The 24,784-nt window shown below is 41.8% G+C and overlaps 2 protein-coding genes and 1 pseudogene across 3 annotated transcripts in view; 1 reads left to right on the forward strand and 2 right to left on the reverse strand.

Moving 5' to 3' along the window:
* The first annotated feature begins 400 nt into the window (after positions 1-400).
* On the forward strand, positions 401-24,481 carry HEXB (hexosaminidase subunit beta). Its single transcript, XM_021702019.2, has 14 exons — positions 401-702; positions 4,188-4,333; positions 8,417-8,482; positions 11,027-11,073; positions 11,312-11,422; positions 16,435-16,536; positions 18,553-18,682; positions 19,998-20,178; positions 20,910-20,996; positions 22,166-22,238; positions 22,890-23,064; positions 23,822-23,912; positions 24,070-24,174; positions 24,407-24,481. The coding sequence occupies exons 1-14, from the start codon at positions 482-484 to the stop codon at positions 24,453-24,455; spliced, it is 1,584 nt and encodes a 527-aa protein (XP_021557694.1). The 5' UTR covers positions 401-481; the 3' UTR covers positions 24,456-24,481.
* Positions 9,047-9,202, reverse strand: LOC110591125 (annotated as a pseudogene).
* The window catches only part of GFM2 (GTP dependent ribosome recycling factor mitochondrial 2), a 59,149-nt gene continuing 57,871 nt past the window's right edge, over positions 23,507-24,784 (reverse strand). For both annotated transcript variants that reach the window (XM_021702008.1, XM_021702001.1), the window contains one exon: positions 23,507-23,536. The gene's annotated coding sequence lies outside the window, so the exon portion shown is untranslated. The remainder of the gene's footprint in view (positions 23,537-24,784) is intronic.

Raw genomic sequence — 24,784 nt, forward strand, 5'->3', positions numbered from 1 at the left:
GAGCCAAGACAGTCTCTCACGGAAAATCTGCAGAATCTTTATCCTCCCACCTGTTCAAAACTCTGCCCCGGGGAGCTCGGACAGGAGGCTTCAGTTCAAGCTGAGCTACCGTCAGAGGACAGTCTGGGCTTGGGAGCAAGCCAGCTAAACCCCCGCGTCAGGAGCCGAGGCCGGCTGCGCCCCGAGCCGCGTTTCCAACGTCACCCGGGGCCACCCCTCGGGTCGCGGCGGCCCGGCGGCCAGCACCGGTCTCCGCGGAGGGCCCGGAGCTGCCGGGGCGGGGCGGGGCGGGGCGGGGCGGGCGGCGGGCGGCGGGCGGCGGGGGCGGTCCCACCAGCCCGGAGGCGGGCTCGGGCTGGGCGCGCTGTCAGCTGACTCTCCCACCCACGCGCTCGGCGCTTCCTCCTCGCGGTCGGCCGGGAGGTCAGGTGTCGAGGCTGCGGCTGGGGCAGACCTGGGCGGACCGAACAGCCGGGAGGCCATGGAGCACCGCGGGCTGGGGCTGCCGGCGCTGCTGGCGCTGTTGGCGGCGCTGGCCCCGCGCTTCTTCGCCGCGCCGGGCCCGACCCTGTGGCCTATGCCGCTCTCGGTGAAGACGTCTCCGCGCCTGCTGAGCCTCTCCCGCGAGAACTTCTCCATCTACTACGACCCCTCGTCCACCGCCGGCCCCTCCTGCTCCCTCCTGCAAGAAGCGTTCCGGCGGTGAGAGCCCCCCCGCGCGCGCGGCCGGGCGGAGGCGGGGCGGACCCCCGGGGTGCTGTGCGGGCGCGGGGGGCGAAGCGGCGCGCGCGCGCGCTCTTATCCCCATTGCTCAGACGAGGAAACAGCCCCGACCCGGCCAGGTTTAGAAGATGGGAGAGCCGGCTGGGACAAACACGAACTGACACCCAAGCTCTTCTCTTCCCCCTCCTCCCTCCTAAGGGACAGTGTGGGCGCTCGAGAACCCTAGTTTGCGTGCAGGATACTGAGGGTAGGGGGTAGGTTGTTCGGAATCCGTGGCCATGTTCGCCTTGGAGGGGAGAGTAGGGCGGATGGAGGGGGTGGGGGGTGGGGTAGCAGCTTCTTTTTTGAAGGGAATTCTAGGGAAAATATGAGTGCTTAAAGCTTGGGACCAGGATTCCCAGCGTGGGTTGCCATTTGTAGGCCACCTCCCCACCGCACTGGCCAAATCTGGTAACAGGTCAGAAAGCAGAAGGTCCTCAGGTTGGAGCATTGCCCAAAACTCCCAAAATCTGTTTCATACGAAATGTTGGATGTTTTCATCTAATTGCTTAGATGTGATCTGTGCACCGCAGTATCTGCTTTGCATTTCCCGGCAGGCTGGTCATGTGCTTGCTCTCGCAGCATCCTGTTTAGTTCTGGAGCACCGCACATTTCCATGTCTGGAACCCCTTTGGCCACCGACAGGGTGAATTGTGTAACGAGGCGGCCCACAGCCTGGCTCTGCTGACCCCACCAAATACAAGACGGATTGCTCTTGGGAAGGTGTTTCGGCGTGCCCGTGGTGTCGCCTCACTGTGAGACCCGTGTAGGCTGGACGCTCCTGAAGGCTTGGTAGTGCAGGAGAGGAGTGTCATTTGGTGCTAGCTGCCCTGCCACTTTATTCCCCCCGACGTTTGTCTGTTTCCAGTGGGCATCGTAGCTTAATTTTGCCTGCAGGACAGCAGACACCTGGTGGGGAAAAAAATGCAAAACTAGCTTAACACCTGCTGGCCCCAGATAGCCCTGGAGCATAAGCTCAGACTAAAGCGGCCCTGGGTGGCTTCTTTTTCTTCACTCTTCTACAGCTAAGTGGATATTGTGACCCTCATTTTATTTTATTTTTTTATTGTATTATTTTTTTTAAATTTTATTTATTTGACAGAGAGAGACATAGCGAGAGAGGGAACACAAGCAGGGGGAGTGGGAGAGGGAGAAGCAGGCTTCCCGCCGAGCAGGGAGCCCGATGCGGGGCTCGAGCCCAGGACCCTGGGATCATGACCTGAGCCGAAAGCAGACGCCTAACGACTGAGCCACCCAGGCGCCCCTGTGACCCTCATTTTAGACACATACTCTAATGAGCCTTTGATACTAAATCTGCTAAACCGGTCAGAATGGCTAGAGTCAGTGTGAAGGAGTAAAGCCAAGGTGGTTGTTTGCCTTGGGATATTGGGGATATTGGGGAGGAAGAAGTACGTGAAGGTCATCTTAAAGGAAGATCATGGCTAGGAAATCTTTTAAGAAGCAAACATGCTTACCATGTTTGCTTTGGGACTCAGTTTGTAAAACTGTATTTTCCTTCTGTGCCATACTGTTAGTAGAAAAGGATTTGGTAATATGCTTGAAGTGACTAGTAGGAGTGTGGCAAGAAAGCACGGAAGACACGTTGACGATGGTTGTATAACCAGGACTTGAGTCAGCTGTGAGATGGTTTAAAAACAAGGCTGGGCATTTCAAGGCAGTGCACGTGATTATCTGGAGTTGGCCTAACTAATTCATGTCCGGTGTGTGAGGCAGCTGGTGTTAATTATACCCTACATTGTTAGGAAGCAGGTTATAAAACATTAGCCCTTATGGCTAAGACTTGAAGGCATTCAGGTGAGCGTTCTAGGAACTCAGGAGGGTCAGTATCTGTTTCAGAGTAAAAGTGCAATGTGGTTGGCAGAATGTAGAGATGGTGGGGATATTCCAAAGGGCCTAGGTAGTCGGGAGCACACACAGTGTAGGCCCTAGATTGTTCGGAACCAGAGTCTCCAGTCTTTGCAGTGCCCAGCTTATATCGCAAACCGCGCGTTGAAATAGTATGCGTTTTGGAAGCAGAGAGTTCAGTCCTCCTCAGCTTGTAGAACGAGGTCTATCGCACGCTGGTTACTCGTTTGTTTTCGATGTTCAAATAGCTGCACTCCCATCCGTTTCCGTAGCGTAGCGGTTATCACGTTCGCCTCACACAAATAGCTGCACTCTCTCAGTTCCTGAAAAGCAAAATTAACCCTTGGACACCACTGCTTTAGAACCCTTGGAGTTTTCTGTTAGAGTTTTAATATCCGGGACCAAGGTTCTCCATATTTGGGACAAGCCAGCGCCTAACTCAGATCTCAGAGCGGCTGGCAACTTTAATTTCCTTTGTTAAAAAATTTAAGTGTGGTAAAATACACAGCAGATAAAATGGACCATCTTGACCATTTCTAAGTTTACAATTCAGTGATCTTAATTTGCTTCTGCATCTGCCGAGGTTTTCCCATGGAGAGGGCTCTCTGCACCTGCATCCATTCCACTCTCTCACTGGTTAACTTGCACATGCTTCCAAACTCATTGGAACTTACCTACCGCTCCTTACTTTTCTGGAAACACACCAGACGTTCTTACACATAAGTAGCATATACAGTCGCTGGCTTACCAAATCTACAAAATGTTAACTGCTTTGAAGCTTATCTGGTCTTTGAGTACTTTTAAATGCTGTTTTAATATCCCCTTTCTCTGGCATTTGGGTATCAGCAGAAGGTAAATTTTCAAGGCCCTGTCGAGAATTCCGTGACCTTTCTTGGGGAGGGGGGGTGTCTTAGCTCAGATACTTTTGTTGGAAGATAAGAGGAACTCTGACTCAGTCATGCTTAAGCAATAAGAACACCTATTATCTCACACTTGAGGAAATCCAAAGTCAGGATTCTAGCTGACTAAGGGGCTCAACAGTATCATTAGGAAATCCATACTCTTTTTATCTCTGCTCTCTATCTCTGCCACCTTTAGTATGGCTGCAACTGGTCCAGCATCACATACTGAGAAAAGGGACTCTCGGTGCGCACTTAGTGTAGGAAACTTCCTGCCACCATCACCCCTGATGCCCCACCTCCGTCGCTAGTTACAATTGGCTTGCATACCTGAAGAGTGATGGGATTACCATGACTGGTTTGATTACTGGTTCTAAACAGCAGCTTCATATGAGGCACTTGGAAGTGTGGGGGTAACTTCTAAAGTTCCCATGCCCGTATCCCACTTTCAGAGATTCTAATTCTGATGGTCTGGACATCAGTATTTTCAGAAAGCTCCCCCCAGAAATTGTAATGTGCAGCTTGGGGTGAGAGCCTCTAATTGGACCAATACTGGGTAGCATGGATGGGAGGAGTCAGCTGCAGTGTCCACTGCCACGTATGTATCTACAATTTGGTTACAGTGCTTTAAAAATTTGTTTGCATTTATTTCTCACACAGATACCATGAGTGTATTTTTGATTTCAGCAAGTCAGAGCTCGGCCCTGCTAAACGTAATAATGCAGTAGAGCTAAAGCAACTTCTCGTCTCAGTTGGCCTTGAATCGGAGTGTGATCTTTACCCCAGTATCACTTCGGACGAGTCCTGTGAGTACCTGGGCAATGTGAGTGTATCGTGTTCTGAGCTGCTCGTTAGGGACTTAGGTGCCACAGAAGGTTGCGTGCCATGAACTATATTGAGTTCTTGGTCAGTGAGTTATTAAGTGTTACTTGTAAAATTATCATTGAAGTCTGATGATAAAAGTAATACATAGTCATTGTAGAAAGTCTTTACAATAAGTGGAGGAAAGAAATCATTCCTAACCGCAGAGCTCAGATATTCACTATTATTTCGGATGTGTTGTTTTTGTAGAGTAATATGTTTAAATATTATACATAGATATAAGTATAAACATATAAAAATGACATGAAAATGGGGTAATTCTGTCCATGTGGCTTTTGTATTCTGCTTTTTGGCCTAACATTATAAACATGTATTAAGTATTTTTCTGTGACATCATTCTTAGTGCAGTAACTTAACTTGGCTAATTCCTTATTTTTGGACATCTAGGTAATTTATTTTGAAGATAAATCTATGCTTATATCCATGATCTCTATTCATAATCTAATTTGACACACAGATAATGCAGAACGGGGAGTGGGGTGGAGCAATTTCATTTTACAATACAATCACATTTAGCTATATGATATTTTTGTTGCCTAAAATGTTTGGGCTTTTCCCAAATTGTTTTGGAAGGAAACAATTGTGCAGGCCGTTTTTGTAGGGCCTACTGACTGGGAAGAATGTGGAATTACAGCAAGGAACCAAGGGGAGCAATGTGAGGACGTAGGTGCTAGATAAGTGCAGATAGAGCAGATGGGTGAGCGGGGTGTAAAGATAGAGGGGAGTGACTCCTGTGTCCTCAGACTGCTCTACAGACAGGTTCACCTCTTCATCCTCCGAGTATAGATCAGATTTCTTAATCATACATCTCTGAAAAGTAAGTTCGTTTCTCTTCAATTCTCTGGCTGTTCTTAGAAGAGAAACAGGATTATCTGCCACCATCAGACATGTGATTTCAGTCGACAGCACTCAGACACTTCATGAATTAGGTTTTGCAGTCTCACTTGAGATGGAAGTGGTCGTTAACTGGCCAAGGAATCTTTGCTGTCTGTTAGCAACACTGATGACATATCGTAAATTCCAGAAAATGGACGTGTTTTTTTTTTTATTATTTTTTTATTTTTTATTTTTTTAAAATTTCTTTTTAAAGATTTTTATTTATTTATTTGAGAGAGAATGAGAGAGCACATGAGAGGGGGGAGGGTCAGAGGGAGAAGCAGACTCCCTGCCGAGCAGGGAGCCCGATGCGGGACTCGATCCCGGGACTCCGGGATCATGACCTGAGCCGAAGGCAGTCGCTTAACCAACTGAGCCACCCAGGTGCCCCAAAATGGACGTGTTTTGAAAGTGGAGAGGTATATAGCTTGTCATCCGTTCGGCTTTGCAAACCTTCTTTGTTCTGAAAAGGAGGCTTCTTAGGACAAGGTGATGGTGAAATTTTTTGGTTGAAGGACAAACTAAAGTTTTGAACTAGTTGATGAAGATGATGATGAGAAAATGAACACAGTTGGAAATGATATCAACTGTTCTAAAGTGTGAGAAAATGTCGGAGGAAGTGACAAGTGTTACAGCATTATGTATTAAAAGGGAGAATATGCCCTCTGAACCAGAAATGAACTAGTTCCTACTGTAGAGAGTTAATTACATATAACAAGGATGTTCGATGCAACTTGCCTGTAATAGTGAAGAGTTACAAACAAAACCACATGCTCATCAGTACAAGAATGACTGCATATGTCTTATCAGTCTGCACTGAAGAATACTACACAACAGCGAAGAATAAAGAGGCAGAGTGAACGAACAGCCTGGAGATCTTGCAGAGATAAACTGCTGAGGTGGACACAGGAACGCTGTGTAAGAAGTAGGGTAACATTTGTATATCAGTACACACACAGGGACACACGCATACAGCAGGACTACATTCGTTACAGTACGTGTATGTAAATGCCCAGGGGAAGGTCTGGTAAGTGTTTTTTTCTGACCAAAATAGAGGGAATTGAGTGGGCATCTCAAAGGCGATGTTAGCCTTATCAATTTTATTTTTATTTATTTTTAAAGATTTTATTTATTCATAAGAGGCAGAGGGAGAAGCAGGCTGCCCGAGGTGCAGGGAGCCAGATGCGGGGCTCGATCCCAGGACCCCGGGATCATGACCTGAGCCGGAGGCAGATGCTTAACTGACTGAGCCACCCAAGCACCCCATCTGTTTTTTTAAAGTATCCTATATTGATGTCATTTGTATGTACACTCTTGAAGACAAAGTAGTTACAGTGCAGAAAGTGCAGAAAGGGATAACTGAAAAGTCCAAGATACCACTCCCATCCCACATCGGGGAGGGTCATCATTGTTAACACCAATAATGTGGTTTTGAAATAAAAATTGAAATTTTACAGCTTAGGTGTCCATATGTTTAGAAAACAAAACCTCCTTTTAACTGCTCTTTGTGGGTTTTGCATTGAGTTGAATCAGAACCCTTGTTAAGATCATAAGCTGCTGGGGCACCTGGGTGGCTCAGTCGTTAAGCGTCTGCCTTCGGCTCAGGTCATGATCCCAGGGTCCTGGGATCGAGCCCCGCATCTGGCTCCCTGCTCCCGTGGGAAGCCTGCTTCTCCCTCTCCCACTCCCCCTGCTTGTGTTCCCTCTCTCGCTGTGTCTCTCTCTGTCAAATAAATAAATAAAATCTTAAAAAAAAAAAAATCAGCTCCTGGAAGATAATGAGCATCGAGTCCATGCAACATGTTAATGTGTTTAGGTGATTCTTTGTGTTACAACTATTTCTGGGAGATCTCAAAACTATGATGCATTTAAAAATGTTTTTAGGGCGCCTCTGCCTGCAGCTCCCCCTGCTTGTGCGCTCGCTCGCTAGATCCAATAGGTGAATGAAATCTTTAAAAACAAAATGTTTTTCAACAGTAACAGTAACCAGTGAGTCTAGTGGCTAAGAACTTGATAGAGATGGAGAGGAAACATGATTAGATTGTACTCAAAACAGCAATCCCTGGCTTAGCCTGGCCTTTCGCTAACTCAGCACCGTGGTCTTCTCATGGAGAGGGCTGCCTCGTCAGAAGACTGTCACCTGAGAGTGTCACATGAATCATGGCTGTTGATACAGCTCCTTTCCCTCCCTGCAGCCTGCGATTGGGAGCCAGTGTGGGCAACGGTGGTGGAGGGGCGATGGTGTGCTTCAGATAGGATACGAGTCATTAACCTGGGGCCCTCGAGTGTCTTTGCTGCAGCAGAGCCCGCGTCTGTCACACCCCCTAGCTTCCAGTCTCCCTGTTCTGTCTGGTGCCTTACTTTATCTGTGGCTGTCTCTGCTCTAAACCTCTCCAAAAGTCTAAAATGACTCTTGGTGCAGCCTTAGGCAGAGTGTGATTTAAAAGATCGGAAGATCAGCATCCCCCCTTTGCCCAGAAGCAGCCACCTGGAGCCCCGTTATAGATGGGTGTGAACTTTTTATTGAATGGAACAAAGCTCAGTTTAGCTAAAGTGAGTTAGGAGGTGAATCTTAAGGCAGATTTAGGATGATGGGGGGGGAAGGTGGGTGCAAGGCAAGTAGAGAAGCACAGAAGTAGAAGAGAAAGAGTAGAGAGAACACTCTGGCCTTAGGTGGAGTGGAAGATTTGAATGCTGCTTGAGGCTTCACAAGGAATTAGGGAACTGAGGAGTGTTTGCCCTTTGGATTTAAAATCCTAGCTGAAGTAGGAACCTACTCTCTTGAGGGGCAGTGGAGAGAATAACGCACCTGAAGGGGAAAATGAGGAATTTGGGAGAGGACACCCAGATTCTTGACTTGAGCAACTCTCCTGGTTGGAGGGCACTGCTGTGCCCTGCAGAGATGAGGCGCACGGGGGACAGGCCCGGAGAGCGTGGAGCAGGAAAGCGGGAGGAGCTCAGCTTTGGGCATGTGGGGTTACAGGCTATCTCTGTGGAGATGTACAGGAGGAGTTGGAGAAATAAGCCTGGAGCTCGGGAGAAAGGAATGGTCCAGAAATATCAATTATATGTTTAAGAAATACGTTGTGTGTCATTGAGGGATTAACAAACTTTTTTCCCCCCAAATGCAGATACTTTAGCTGTGGAAGGACCAGTGGCTTTTCTTAAGGCCAACAGAGTTTGGGGAGTATTACGAGGTAAGTTATATGTAGTTGGATTGTTATTTTCTAGTAAAGAAATATTTCCATTTGGTGCTTTGGGAAATCAAACACAGCAAAAGTTCGCTTCCTTAGATCCTTTACAGATGGTTTGTCAGGTATCTCCAAAATTATTTCCATCATACACATATGCTTAGAGCATGGGAGAAAGATCGTTTGACTTTTTGAAAAATGCTTGAGCGTTACCGTATTTATATATGAATGTAATTTGTTCATGCTTTTGGGACTGTAATGTTGACAGAGCTATAAATGGCTCCGCCTGCTCTGAGTAGGGCATTTCGTTCCAGTTTGTTTCACTATCATTTCTTGTCACCTTCAAGAGCAAGTATCTCTCCCCCTCTGTTTAAAAAATTTGTTTACTTACAAACAGAATGTCTCAGATCTGTTATTGAACCTACTAATGCAGAAGCATAGAAACAAAGAGAATATTTTCCCAATAAAACATATCCTCCAACTAATGGTGAAGTTTTCAGCTTGATAGGGTGAGACGCTAGTGACCTCGATACAGTGTAAATAACTGTGTGCCATCTCAGATGTGACTCCTTACACAGTCTTCTTGGTTCTTCTCCAGTGTCTCCTCTTGGGGTTGTTTCTGATTTTATTACCAGTTTTCATCTGAACCCATTGGGGAATGGGTTGATTCTGCTTTGGTTTCTTGGCCAGGAATCACTTGATCCTGAAAGTCTTGTGAGAAGACATGGGGAGGAGCAGTCAACTACATGCACCACAATGGTGGGAAAGGGGAGAGTGCCCTTCCACCATTTTAAATTCCTGTAGATACATAACCACGTTTACAGAAACAGTGTTAATGATATACCTACCTAAAGGGGTTGGAGGCAATTGGCAGAGAGAAACCATAAAAGTTTTTTCTGAATTTCAGAGTTGGATCGGAGTTTAGGTACTGGGACATTTATTTTTCCTGTTCAAAAGCTTCTTTTACTGCCTCTAATTTGATGAGATACTGTTCTACTGACTTCCAAATAGTAGAGTTTAAAAAAAGGAGAATAATTTTTTTTAATGTGAGCTAACTAAAGTTACAGTAATTAAAAATAAAGGTGGACTTGGATTTGATTCAGGTTGAGTGTTAACCCAGGCGCCCCCCCTTTGTTGAGGATTTTTGTATTTATGTTCATCAGGGATATTGGCCAATAATTTTCTTTTTTCTTTTCTTACCTGTTTTTGGTATCGGGGTAATGCCGGCCTTGTAAAATGAGTTTGAAAGTATTGCCTCCTCTTCTGGTTTGTTTGTTTGTTTTTGTTTTTGTTTTGGAAAAGTTTGAGAAGAATTGGTGTTAATTCTTTGAATGTTTGGTAGAATTCACCTCTGAAGCCTGGTCCTGGACTTTTGTCTGTCAAGAGGTTTTGGATTAATGATTCAGTCTCCTTACTAGTAAGCAGTCTTTTCAGTTTTTTTTTCTTCATGATTCAGTTTTAGTAGGATGTATGTTTCTTGGATTTTATCCATTTCTTCTAGGTTGTCAAATCTGTTGGCTTATAATTGTACATAGTTGTTTCTTTTTTTTTTTTAATTTTTTAATTTTTTAAAGATTTTTATTTATTTTTTGACAGAGAGAGACACAGCGAGAGAGGGAACACAAGCTGGCGGAGTGGGAGAGGGAGAAGCAGGCTTCCCGTGGAGCAGGGAGCCCGATGTGGGGCTCGATCCCAGGACCCTGGGATCATGACCTGAGCCGTAGGCAGACGCTTAACGACTGAGCCACCCAGGCGCCCCTGTACATAGTTGTTTCTGATGATCCTTTTTATTTCTGTGGTATCAGTTATGTGTCCTCTTTCCTTTCTGATTTTGAACTATTAAGTTAAAATTTTCCCTGTCAGCCAGAATGATTAATTAGGGTAAAGTTGGGGTACCTGGCTGGCTCAGTCGGTAGAGCACGTGACTCTTGATTTTGGGGTTGTGGGTTCGAGCCCCATGTTGGATATAGAGATCCATTAAAAATAATCTTTTAAGAAAAAAATTATGGTAAAGTCAAGGGCAGTTAGAGGAATTGGCCTGTAATATAGTATATTAAGGAAACAGTCCACTTGAGTGAAAAATGTTCAGGAGATAGTCTTTGCAGCTATGAGTAAAACATTTTAAGTCTTAACTTGGGCTCTTGTTTATAGCTTTGTGGTCGTTTTGAACCTTTTTCCTCCTCTGTTAACTTTACGTACCTTCTGAAGTTACTATATTTTATCATAAAAATTTTTCTTTATAATGCTATAAATTTATTAAGTAACTAATATTTTGTTGTATTAAATCACTACTCATTTTTATGTTATCGTTCAGACAAAACCCAGTGTGTGGGTACGTGAAGTAAATAAAGCATTTTGATGAGATGGCAACAGGTATTTTTTTTAAAAACTGAGCTTTGACTTTAGAAAGTATGTTAGAGGTTATAGGTATAATATTATATTTAGTTTTATTTGCCTTTTATGGTCATGGGTGTACGTTTGCATAATACTTTTATTTATCAATTTGTTATATAAATTCATGCAATAAATTAGAAATTTTATTCTTCCTAGGTTTAGAGACCTTTAGCCAATTAATTTATCAAGATTCTTATGGGACTGTAAGTATGATTATTATGTTACTAAAAATTGTTGAGTTACTACAAGAAAAATGTAAAGTTTTTAGGTGTTTATTGCTTCTTGAACATTTGTTCTTTACAAATGTTTCACTTCTCTGGTAAATGTAAATTTCACACTTGTTCTAAATCTTTTATGCAGCACTTGCATAGATACAAGTCCTCACTGAGCTCAAGTCAAGAGAAAATTCTAAAAATCAATCACTTTGACTTTCTTTTCTAGTTCACCATCAATGAGTCCAACATTATTGATTCTCCAAGGTTTCCGCACAGAGGAATTTTAATTGATACAGCTAGACACTTCCTGCCCGTTAAGAGTATTCTTAAAACTCTGGTAGGTGATTATTTTATTACTTTACGTGGGTTCTTGACACGGTTGTGTAAGTTGGATCATGGGGGGTTGTCTGTCATATAGTAAAGCACTGAGCTTTCTTTTCTCCCTCCCTTGGAAAGTCTGTTTCCTCAACCGAGAAAGTTAGTGTCCTTGAATGTTGTGAACTCCATTTAATTTATGTAAAGTGGCATAGAAAGGAGGCTGGAAGCTGCTTTCTCCCTAGGGAAATGTTCCAAAGGAATATGGACTTCAGATGGTGGGAGCTGGGGCTGAGGTTGACAGAACTGTTTTTTCCTGTCCACTTTTTATTGGTTCATTCCCACTATCACTACCAGTTTGTAGGGCTACGGAGGTTCTCCTCGTATGTTTTTCTGCACCTTCACTTGATTCCTTAATGAACAGAGCCTCTTATTAAAAAGTGATTTTTGGGGCGCCTGGGTGGCTCAGTTGGTTAGGCGACTGCCTTCGGCTCAGGTCATGATCCTGGAGTCCCGGGATCGAGTCCCGCATCAGGCTCCCTGCTCGGCGGGGAGTCTGCTTCTCCCTCTGACCCTCCCCCCTCTCATGCTCTCTATCTCATTCTCTCTCTCAAATAAATAAATAAAATCTTTAAAAAAAAAAAAAAGTGATTTTTGCATTTGCATTAATGCCCTCAATTTTTTTCTCCAAAAGACCTTATTACCACTTTATGAAAGAAAGAAATGCTTAGTGTAAAAAGTTGGAACATAGATGTAGATGTGCATAGGTAGTAATCCCATAATTGCATTTACCAAAGGTTGATAGAAATTTCTATGTCCCATTTATCTCATCTTTCGCTTAAAAATGAATGTATTAACACATATGACATGACTCTTTTAAAAACTTAAAACTTAAATGGAATTGCACTTTTGCTACCTCAGAAAAACTTACGGACATCTTTTTATGAAAGCATTATAAGGTCTGTACCATCTTTTTAAAGAGGTGAATATTATATATTATATACCATGATGTGAATTTAACCATTCTCATGCTGATGGACAGCCAGGTTAATTTATCACAAACAGTACTGTAGAGTACATATTCTTATATTTGTATACTTGTCAGGATTATTTCCTGAGTATAAATTCTTGCAAGTCAATTTCTGGGCTTAAGGATACATTTTATCTTGGGGGACATCTTAAATTGGTATGTATTGTCAGATTGCCTTTTAGAGGGGTCATACAAGTGGATGCTTGGCCAACGGGGGGGCACACTTTTGCCATATTGTTTGCTAATCTGGTTGTAAAGTATATCTCCGTGTTTTAATTTGCAGTTCTGTGATTTTTTAGTGAATACAAGCCTCTTTTACTTATTGGCTGTTTGTATTTTTTTATATTGTAAGCTACAAATTTATTTTCAGTGTCCATTTTCTTTTGGAATGTTGATTCCTTGACAAGAGCTCTTCAGTGTTATATTTGTTTATATGTGTGTCAGTGGTACTTTGGTATTTGCTTTTTATATACTTATCCATTGTATATTGTTGTGAAGTTTTCTAGATGTGTTTTTTAAACTATAGTGTCTTTTTTTGTAGAAGTATAAATCATTTTATATGTAGTGTAAGATCTTTCAATCTAATCCTTTATTATTTTTGGCCTTAGGAAGTGAGCTAAGAAAGGACTCCAGAACAAGGATATAAATATAAATATGACCTCTCAAATTTTCTCTTAATAAACTTTTTCAGGGCATCTGGCTGGCTCAGTTGGTAGAGCCTGTGACTCTTGATCTCAGGGTTTTGGGTTCAAGCCCCAACGTTGGGTGTAGAGATTACTTCAAAAAATAAAATGTTAGGGATGCCTGGGTGGCTCAGTGGGTTAAGCGTCTGCCTTCGGCTCAGGTCATGATCCCAGGCTCCTGGGATTGAGCCCTGAATCAGGCTCCCTGCTCAGTGGGAAGCCTGCTTCTCCTTCTACCTGCCCCTCCCCCGGTTGTGTGCTTGCGTGCTCTCTCGCTCTCTCTGACAAATAAATAAAATCTTTTAAAAAAAATTCTTTTTCCTACTGAACTCTTGATTCAGTTAGAATTTACTTCAGTGTGTTCTAGATGACAGATACTTTATTTTTTTTCCCAAATGGTTAGCCTGTAGTCCCAGCATCATTTTTGAGCAATCTGTAATTTCCCCACTGCTCTCAATGCCATGAGTGGCAAATACTAAATCCCTGTAAATACACGAGTCACTTTCTGAACTCTAAGTCTGTTTGATTTATCAGTTTATCTTCTTGGGCCTATACAGATGGTTTTAAGTTCTCTAGAAGTTTTTTCTTTTTATTTTGAAGTAACTTCCAACCCAAAGAAAAGCTGTAAGAGTGCAAAGAACCCCCATAGACTGTTTACCCAGACATCCCAGTTTCAAAATTGAACATTTGCCTTATTCTCCCCCTCTATTTAAAAATGTGTTCCTAGGGGCACCTGGGTGGCTCAGTCGTTAAGCATCTGCCTTCGGCTCAGGTCATGATCCCAGGGTCTTGGGATCAAGCCCCATATCGGGCTCCCTGCTCAGCAGGAAGCCTGCTTCTCCCTCTGCTGCTCCCCCTGCTTGTGTTCCTTCTCTCGCTGTGTCTCTTAAATAAAACCTTAAAAAAATAATAAAAGTGTGTTCCTAAACCATAAGCAAGTTGCACATAAGATGGCCCCATGCCCCTTACTATTTCCATTTTCATTTCCTAAAACTACTTACCTCAATAACTACGGTACAACCATCAAAAATCAGGAAATTGACATCATGTGATCATCTACTTTACAGTCCTCATTTGTCTTTCATCAGTTGTTCGAAACAGGTCCTTTGTAAGTTCAGCATCCAGTCCGGGATCAGGTGTTGGATTTATTTATTTGTCATGTCTCTTTAGCTACCTGTAATTTGGTACCATTTATCTTTCCTTGTCTTTCAAAACCATGACATTTTTGAAGAGTATAGCTCAGTTACTTTGTAGAATACGCTCAGCCTGTCTGTTTTCTAAATGATGAGATTTCAGGTCACGAATTTTGGGCAGGCGTAAGACAGAAGTGATGCTATGTTCTTCTCCATGCATATCAGGTGGTACAATGCCTTATTTATTCCATTATTAGTAATGTTAACTGCCAGGACGGTGACAGATGTCCTCTGCTGGATTTCTCCACTGCAGGTGTGCTGGTAGATGGGGTTCTCCTCCTCCTCTCCACATGGCAGGAGTCACTTGGGAGGGACACTTGCCAAGGCTAGTGGGCTGAATGGGGCAGGGCATGTGGTGCTAGCAAGATGGGTGAAGCGTTAGGTGTCCAGCTATCTAGGCTGGGGGAGAAGAGAAATACATGGTGCCTGCCAGCACTTTGATTCTTAGAGAAGCCTCCTAAAGATCCCTGCCCTTCCAGTGCACCGAGATCAGTAAATAAATCTCCTTTAGTATACCCCAGGCTTTTTTCAAGCGGCTACTTTGTTGCTGTGTCTGGTGGTTATTTTATTTATTTTTTTAAAGATTTTATTTATTTGACAGGGAGAGAGCACAAGCAGCGGTAGCAGCAGACAGAGGGAGAGGGAGAAGGAGGGAGCCTGGTGCGGGGCTTGATCCTAGGACCCTGGGATCATGACCTGAGCCTAAGGCAGAACTCAGGTGCCCCCTGGTGGTTATTTATTCTTGCTTTTTAAGGGCGGAGACTTAGTTCCCTATTGCTCTCTGGCTCTTGGAGTTAAGCCCAATGATTTTTAAAAAGTCCCACTGGTTTTCAAAGCCAGATGTTAATAGAGACTCATCCTCCCAGTGCAGGTCCCCGGTATCTGGGGTCCCTGGTGTGGGGTCTACTTCTCTGTGCATCTGAATCCCCCCTGCTTGCGGTTAGGTCTTGCCAAGGCTTTAGTTCCTAACCAGATCTCCACTGCTCTGTTTCAATGTGGCCTTCTCTCTCTGATTGACCGTGGAAGGTCAGTTCTGCCAGCCTTCAGTGTTAGTTGTCCACATGTAACTGTTATCTTGGTGTGTCAGTGGGACCAGGTGAACTTGGGATCTTCCTACCCTGTCTTCTACCTGACTCCCACATCTTTATTTAATTCTGTCTCTTATCAGTATCAGGGGTTGGCACACTAGAGCCCAAGAACCAAATCCAGTTTGTCACCGGTCTTTGCTAATGAAGCTCTCCTGGAATACAGCCACGTGCATTTGTTCACACTGTGTGTGGCTCTCCATCGGCGGGACCGATGGTGACGGAACCCGGGTTAACTCACAAAACCAAGATACTCACTTCAGGGCCCTTTATGAGACAAGTTTGCAAGCCCCTGGTCTTTACTGAGGAACTCCCTCCTCTGATGGTAAAAATCTTGCCGTTATCCACTAAAAAAACCTCCTTCGCGTAATGCCCTTAAATGAATCAGCAAATCCTTTCAGTCCTGGTGGAGGAGAAAGGCGGCTTCTTTAAGTTTGAATTCTCTGGTAGGGCAAACCAATCTCCGCCTCTTACTGTTTCTTTTATCCTTTTCAAATAATCTGCTTATATTTCATATAGATATTGTTTATTCCTCCAGAATATACATAAAATTGATACCGATTTCCCTGAGAATTTCTGAGAATACTGCATTTTTACCAGGTTTCTTTCATTTCTAAAGGAAGGGATGGCACTCAAATCTCAAAATTGTGTTGAATTCTGTAAATGACTTTTTCTGTGGGGATTATAAGTCCTGGTACTTATATACCCCTATTCCCAAACATGATAGCAGCTAAGAACTATTTTCCATTCTTGGCCAACTCCTAAATACTTGGAATTTAGAAGATTGCTACCTTCTCATAGAACAAAGTTCTAGCTCCTTGTTTAGAATAAATACAAATGCTGAATAGGCTTTTTTAAAAGGGACATGCCACATGAAGTATATAAGATAAATAATTTATACTTCTTTCGCATTCTTGCTTTGCTGAAAAAGAAATTTAAAAGGAAGTAGACATGTTGGAAATGATCCTGAATATAGATAAATTGGATTGTGTATGTATTACATCTGTGTATTATATATGATTTTTTAACATGTCTGCTTGCAGGATGCCATGGCTTTTAATAAGTTTAATGTTCTCCACTGGCACATAGTTGATGACCAGTCTTTCCCTTACCAGAGCGTTGCTTTTCCCGAATTAAGCAACAAAGTGAGTAACTGATGTTACTGTGGTCGGTCTTCAAGAATGTATGGTTTCTTTAGAAGTTTTTAGCTTAAATGTTTCTTATGGATAGAATTAAAGTATAAAAGTTATATGTTTAGATCCATATTTAGATCCATAAAAACTGTTTTTATAATTAAGTTATTGTAAACATAAATAATCTCTGGTAGTTACACAAATAAAATTTTAAAAACTTTAATGAATATAGGAGACCTGAAGCACTCGTAACTCCTAAAAGGTTGAGTATTTTTATCATGTAGCCTGGAATTGTGTTGGATTCTATAAATGACTTTTTCTCTGAAAAACTACATAGAGAATTTTAGAGATGAGAGCTCCTTAAAAAGTAAATGGCTGTCTCAGAAGTGTTCAGATTAACTGTATTATGGAACAGCGGAGGTGGAAGCAAGCCTCATGTCATCTCGTTTAATCCCCCTGTAAATACAGAGACAGTTACTGACCTCCTCATCCAAAGTTGCAGTTAGGAAGGGACAAAACCAGGACTCTAAATTTAGTCCTCTGTCCACAATCTCCAGCTTTCTCCAATGTTATGACGTAGTACAGGTTGAAATGTTAGCGACACCCCTCTGTTTTTGTTTGCTTTCGCTTTACTTTTTATTACACAAAATCTCAAACATACGCAGTAGTAGTATAATGTTCCATGTCCTTGCCACCCAGCTTCAGTACTTGGCCAGTCTTGTACCACCTATGCTCACCCTCCCTTGCCACCATTATTTTTCACAAAAATCCCTGACAGCATATCTCATTTGTAAAAAGATCTTTTTTTGTTAAAAACAAAAAAAACTCCGTGTTATTGCAGCTGAAAAATTAACAATCCAGCTAGCCAATCATTACTTAAATTTCGCCAAGTGCCTTTACCTTTTCTTAATGAAAAAAATCTTACCTGCAATGGGATACAAATGAGTTCCATACATATCAGTTAGTATATCCATTGTCTTTCGATATATAGGTGATCATCCCTGCCCATTTACCTTTTTGGGTTTTTTTGGTAATTTGTTTTTGTTAAAACTAAATCATTTTTCTAGTTCCCAAAGCCTGGGTTTTGCTGTGTGCATCCCCATACTGTCAATTAATATGTTCTTTTGTCTCCTATATTTATTATAATTGAGTAGTTAGATCTGATCTTGCTTAGATATAAATTTGATGGGGGTCACGGGACCAAACTTTTTAGGAATTGAGCATTTATATTTATATATAAATTTAGATATAGCTTATATGTAATATTTATTTATACCTTGAGAAATATGCTACAGTAACACCTTTAATTGACCTTTATCTTTAGTTACAACCCATACTAATTTTTCAAATGACCTATAAAGGGATTGAGGGTAATCTTAAAAAAAAAAAAAAAAAAAAAAAAACCCAGAAAACAAATCACTTATCACAGCATGTCTGGGGATATTTTTAATGCTGATAGTGATTAAAATGACTTTGAAAGGCGACAGCTCAGTTTTGTAATAGCGTGTGAATTTTTATTCTAAAACTGACAAGAACAATGTACTCAGAGTTTTCACAGGCTTGACTTTGGAGTCAAACATTTTATTTCTATTTTGTTGTATGGTTACATGATGGTAGATGTTCCTGAAACAAGAGGAGCTAGTTGAGATAGATCTATTTGTAAATCAGGAATTAACCCACAATGTGCTGAGAGCTTACTAAGAAGATTACGGTAAACAAATAATTTTAAGTGAGTCCTCCGGGGACGTCGTGCTGGCTCAGTGAGTAGAGCATGTGACTTGTGATCTTGGGGTTGTGAGTTCGAGCCCCACATAGGGTGCAGAGCTTACTAAGGAATGAATGAATGAATAAATAAAAATGTGGAGATTAAGAAAAATTTAAAAAAAAGTCCTCCAACATCACATAGGCCTATTTAATACATTGTGATACTAGAAAAATCACCTATGCATTACCAGTGTACAGACAGAACTGTTAACAGTGTCCTAGACAAATACATGCCAAACTTTTTAATAAATATGGCTTTTATAGGGAAGCTATTCTTTGTCTCATGTGTATACACCAAATGATGTCCGTACGGTGATAGAATATGCCCGATTACGAGGGATTCGAGTCATACCAGAATTTGATAGTCCTGGACATACACAGTCTTGGGGAAAAGGTAAGGAGTGTCTTTTTTAAGTTGCAAAGAGTGAGTACCTGAGTTCCTCCATCTTTTATGATCAGGTGTTTATTCATTTTGTTCTTAATCGTGGTTTGCACCGAGGCAGCACTATTGACAGGTGGAACTGAGTCAATTATTGTGAGCAAGTTACTATGCTAGGCACTGCCCAAAGTATAAAAACAAGGGCTAAAAGAAAAATTACAAGTAGAGCATGCTAAGTCAATTTAAGAAATGGTTTCATGGATGAGAAGAACACTTAAAACGCTTTTGAGAGATGAAACCGGTAAAGGGAGTAACAGGCACGGCATCGGCTGGGAGTGGAGTGCAGCAGAGGGCGGTAAGCACTACGAGCTGCTTCAGAACTGGCCGTGGAGCCACACTATCTGGGTTTGAAGCTTGTTTCTGCCTTTTATAAACTGAGTGGCCTTGAACAAGTTACAGAATGTCTCATCTCAGTTTCCCCATCTCTACAATGTAGTAACTATCATGTAATTGCCTTGAGGGTTAAGTAATGAATGTGAAGCACACAGCACAGCAGCTGGCATTTATAGTTGTCCAGTATGACCAGGGTAGACTTGGACAATGTTGGGGAATGTGCTGAAGTACAATGTAAAGGGCCTTGGGTGAGCGATGTGGGCTCCATCAGGACACATGGAAACCACTGAAAGTTACCGGGAAGAAGCATCACATGATGGGGACCACGCTTCAGGAAAACCTATGTGAGGAAGCGATGACAGATTGGAAGGGGAAGGAAACTGAAGTCCTAGACCAGAAAGGTGATAATGGAAATGGAAAATAATGTACAGAACTGAGAGACATTCTGGATATAGGATCCAGAGAACTTGGCAACTGATCAACTGTGGGAGAAGAAGGAAAAGTTACAGAGGAGGAGAACAGTAGCACCCTTACCAGAAAACAGTAATCAGGAGGCGCTACTGAAGGAACTTACTGAACAGAGAATTTGGTTTTTGTTAGATGGTATTTGAAGTGCCCTGGGATATCTAACTGTGTTGAACAGGGAATCTGGAATATGGATTGAAGATCAAGAAAAATGGTCTGGGTGAGCTGAAGATTTGAGAGTTACTAATATTTGAGATATTTGAAGTAGATAGAGTAGAGGAAAGGGAAAAAAGAGGTATAGGGGATAGGATTCAAGAAACAATTCCTTATCTGATTTGGAAGAAGTTACCATAGTGACTCTTAGTAAATGTGCTCAGTGTTTTCTATATAAATTATCTTACAGCTTCAACAAAAGAAAGTATAATCACATGCAAATCCACATCTGTCTTTGTGATTAAAATACTTCTTCCAGGTCAGAAAAACCTCCTGACTCCATGTTACAATGGACCTAAGCAGTCTGGGACCTTTGGACCTATAAACCCTATTCTGAATTCAACTTACTGCTTCCTGTCTCAGTTTTTCAAAGAAGTTAGTACCGTGTTTCCAGATCACTTCGTTCACTTGGGAGGAGATGAAGTGGAATTTACATGTTGGTATGACAGTTCTTTAAAATCCTTATTTATTTATTTATTTTTTTTATTTTTATTTGAGAGAGAGAGAATGAGAGACAGAGAGCACGAGAGGGAAGAGGGCAGAGGGAGAAGCAGACTCCCCGCTGAGCAGGGAGCCCGATGCGGGACTGGAGCCCGATGCGGGACTCGATCCCGGGACTCCAGGATCATGACCTGAGCCGAAGGCAGTCACTTAACCAACTGAGCCACCCAGGCGCCCCCTAAAATCCTTATTTTTTAACCATTGCATTTGAAGGAGGTATTAGAGGTCTCCACGTGAAAAGGGAAGACTGGGGGAAAGATGTCTGCTTGGCAAGGTTTTAAGTTAGCAACAGAACTCGAGAGTACAAGCTTTTAGGAAGGAAAATCAAGATGTGGAAGATAGTAGAGATTGAAAAAAACTACAGTGAACAAGAGCAGCTTTAGGGAAAAGGCAGTGATTAAGCGGGGGAGGTTTTTTCAAATAAAAATCCTCTGCCAGTAGCCTTAGAGGAGAGAAGCATGAGAGAGGGAAAGCCATTTTCAGAAGAAACCAGCTTCTGGGAAAAAATTATTTGCAGTGGAAAACTAGGAGAACTCATAATAAAGTTTTTTAGGCTCATTTTCTCCCTACACACTTTAATAGTTTTAAATCTGCACAAATGAAGTTAGGAATATATGCTGCTTTAAAGACAATGAGTTTATCAAACTTCTAATCACTGTTTTTGTTGAAGGGAGTCCAACCCAGAAGTCACAGATTTCATGAAGCGGAAAGGCTTTGGCAAAGATTTTAAAAGACTAGAATCTTTATATATTCAAAAGTAAGTTACCTGTAAGCCTACTTTTATTTTTATTTCATCTGTGCCTTTTCTAAAAGGTTTAGCTATTTAGTACTGTTTTTTTCATTTTCTCTCCACTCCTTGTCAAAGTGTAGATATTATACACTTTGCTGTACAAAGTGTCAGTGAAAAAATCATCAAAAGGAAGCAATATCCACTGCTTTTTTTAAAGCAATGAAATGATGACTAAGACTTGCAGTAAGTGTTGAAGGGTAGCACTCCCTGCTCAAAGAATTCAGTTCCAAGCCCTGGCTTTTCTGTGAAGTTTTTATCACTGTCCAGCTTGTGAAATTCATTCCCTTTGGTCAACTCCAGGAACATTTCTTTTACTTGATATCTGTGACGTCCAGTATGATAGCCACAGCTGCATGTGGCTGTATTTAAAAGGAAGAAAACTGTCAATTCAGTTTGTCACATCAGCCACATTCAAGTATTCAATAGCTGGATGAGGCTAGTGGCTGTTCCATCGTTGCAGACGTAGACTGAATGGCACTGTCCTATACTAGTGATAAGTAAACGTTTTCTTTAAAGGGACAGATAGTAAATATTTTAGGCTTCGTAGTCTTGTTTTTTTTAAACAATATTTACAAGTGTGAAAACCATTCTTAGCTAATGAGCCATACAAAAACAGGCTGTAGGCTGTCGTTTGCCAAATCTTGAATTAAGGAAGGTCAGATTCTAGCCTTTTCTTGTTTTGCTTTTTGTGTGGTACATTCTAATTTTCTAATCCTGTAGAATACCTGGCATTTACTGGGAAGTATTTGTGGACTGATTGTCAGCAGTTGTTGAATGCTATGTAATTGACACCATAGGCTAAATTACAGTTTATTTGAAGATACCCATGCAATTACCAGAGATGGTGGTTTGTGTACTACCCTGTGAGTTGCCATGTCTACCCCACTTTGGGACATGCTTAGCATGTTCATTCAGCAAATAACTTTTAAACCCCTCTGCTGCGTGACATTCTGAGCCATGTGCTGGAAAGAAGGAACCACACTGGGTCGTGACCCAACTGTAGCAGGTGCGCTATAAAGCGGTGCTATAGTGAAAGGCAGCTCCCAACACTGCAATCCTTTATAGAAGAGGTTCATGCGTTAAACACATTGTTAAGCTTGTGCTCTGAAATAAACTTTTTCTCCCCCCAACGGTAGGCTTTTGGGTATTGTTTCAACTATCAACAAGGGAGCCATAGTCTGGCAAGAGGTTTTTGATGATCACGCGAAGGTAAGAAGTATGAAGACTGCATTTGATTCTGATATGAGAGACTTAACTCTTTTAACATCTTGGAAAGAAGGAACCCTAATAAAGTTGTTGCCAGCATGATGGGGAATCAGCTTACCTTTGAGTTTAAACTTTGATTAGGCAGTAGCTGTAGACTGAGACTAGTACCACCTCCTTCCCACCACCACTATTTGTCACATATCAGAGTACTCTGAAGTTCTTTTTTCGTAAGGGCAGAACAAACAAGAATGAATGAGTCTTTATTGCTACAAAGGTAGTTTTAAACTGTCAATGTATATGCTTTTTTTTCCCCTCAGGTAACTGACAATTTCAAATCCAGCGACTAGTAGTCTCTTTCCAGAAGGGTTAGTGACATCCTCAAAGTTCCAAAGCAAGAACAACAGTAGTGTGGTACAAATGGGAATAAAGCCTTAGTTCATTATCCCAATATATGGTGTTGTATATAGGCAGAAGTTAAATATCCAGCCTTAAGGTTGATGAAACTTCTAATTTTAAGGCCCTACAACCAGTAACACTTAGTACTAACTCTGAAGGGGAAAATGTATGTTTTTTCAAGAATCTTCGGAAGTCATGTTCCTAGCTACAATGACTTTTTTAATTTCATTTTTAATTGTTGGACCTCATCATACATAGCTTCAGCCAGGCACGGTTGTTCAAGTATGGAAAAATGAAAAGTATGATGAAGAACAAACTCAGGTCACAGCAGCTGGCTTCCCTGTGATCCTTTCTGCTCCTTGGTACTTAGATTGGATTAGTTACGGACAAGATTGGAGAAAGTACTATACAGTGGACCCTCTTGATTTTGATGGTAAGTGAAGCACCCATCATTACATTGATTCATTAGTATATAGTCAGTAATATCCCGGTGGGAGATAGGGAAGAAAACTGTTTACTAAGAAAAAAAAGGCCCCAGTACATTTTAAACTTTGTGAAAGACAAAACTAGATTTCTTTAGGTTTTTTTTTTTTTTTTAGATTTTATTTGACAGAGACACAGCGAGAGCAGGAGAGGGAGAAGTAGGCTTCCCGCGGAGCCCAATGCGGGGCTCGATCCCAGGACCCTGGGATCCTGACCTGAGCCACCTAGGTGCCCCTATATTTACACCCTACATTTTAAAGCCCCTTGACTGCATTAACCTTGTATCATATCCTCTTTTGATGGGCCTTTCCATTGTAAGACGCAAGGAAGTCTATACTCCAGTTGCATGGATTTCAGGCTGTTGGAGAATGGTGGAGCTTTGGGCTCAGACCCTCTTCCTTAAGAACATTTCACAAAATTTCCTTCAAGAAAAAGGATGTTAGTGTTAAAAAGTATTTCAAAACTATAGGCCTATTAGGAATTGACATCACTTTCTTGACAAAGTCCTAATTACTGTTAAAGTGACAGTCACTAGGGAAAAATGGTTCTGGAACCCAAATAAGTTTTTGTAAAATTGAAAGTCAAAATATGCTAACAAGCACCTGTGGGAATAAAGTTTGCTACCCTTTTTTGGTGTCAATAATTGCCTTCATGTAAAAGCTTTGAGCAACTACTTGATTTACATCAATTCAATGATTTTAATGTAGGTTCTCAAGAACAGAAAAAACTTGTTATTGGTGGAGAAGCGTGTCTGTGGGGAGAATATGTGGATGCAACTAATCTCACTCCAAGATTATGGTATGGAGTTTAAGTAGTAACATTTGAATTAAAAATTAAAGTCCCTTATTTTTCCTTCTCCCTCCAAGTAGGGAAACACTAGAAATTTTCCCAAGCATAGATATTTAAGTAAACGTGAATTTAAATTGCTTTGATGAACGTGTGGTTTAATTTTCAGGCCTCGGGCAAGTGCCATTGGTGAGAGACTCTGGAGTCCCAAGGGCATCAAAGATATAGAGGATGCCTACAATAGACTAACAGTTCACCGCTGCAGAATGGTCAGGTAAGACATTTTTAAAGCTACGACACAAAGGCGGGGGTGATCTTTAACTTTTTTTTTCTATAAAAAGAAATGTATAGCCCCTAATTAAATCACTGATAACAGATATTTGAACTTTTAAATCCATCTTGAACCACTGTAACAGTCATGCTCTGGTTGGTGATTTTGACTTAAACTGAGTTCTTTATGATGGAGTTGAATTACATCAATCGTTCATACTTTATCTGTTCTACAGACGGGGAATAGCTGCAGAACCTCTCTTTACTGGATATTGTAACTACTGACTATGAGACGAAAGAATGAGCCTAGACAAAGAAGAAAATAGAAGGGAACAAAGCCCACAGCAATCTGTACTACAATCAACTTGATCTTGAAATGATGGACAGTAAGATTTCGTATCCTGTATTTAAATAAAATACATCTTTTTAAATATTGAACCTTTATTATACATGCATCTTGCTTGTGAAAGCAGCTCAAAAAACCCCTTGTGGTAACACTGAATATATTCCATAGTAATAACTTTATACACAATATAGGTCATGTACATAACTTTCAACATTCGCTCTCATTCTACAGAACGGGCAGCTCCAGTGCCACTGTCAGCTTATTTAGT

The sequence above is a fragment of the Neomonachus schauinslandi genome, chromosome 7, assembly GCF_002201575.2.
Source record: "Neomonachus schauinslandi chromosome 7, ASM220157v2, whole genome shotgun sequence".
NCBI lineage: Eukaryota > Metazoa > Chordata > Mammalia > Carnivora > Phocidae > Neomonachus > Neomonachus schauinslandi.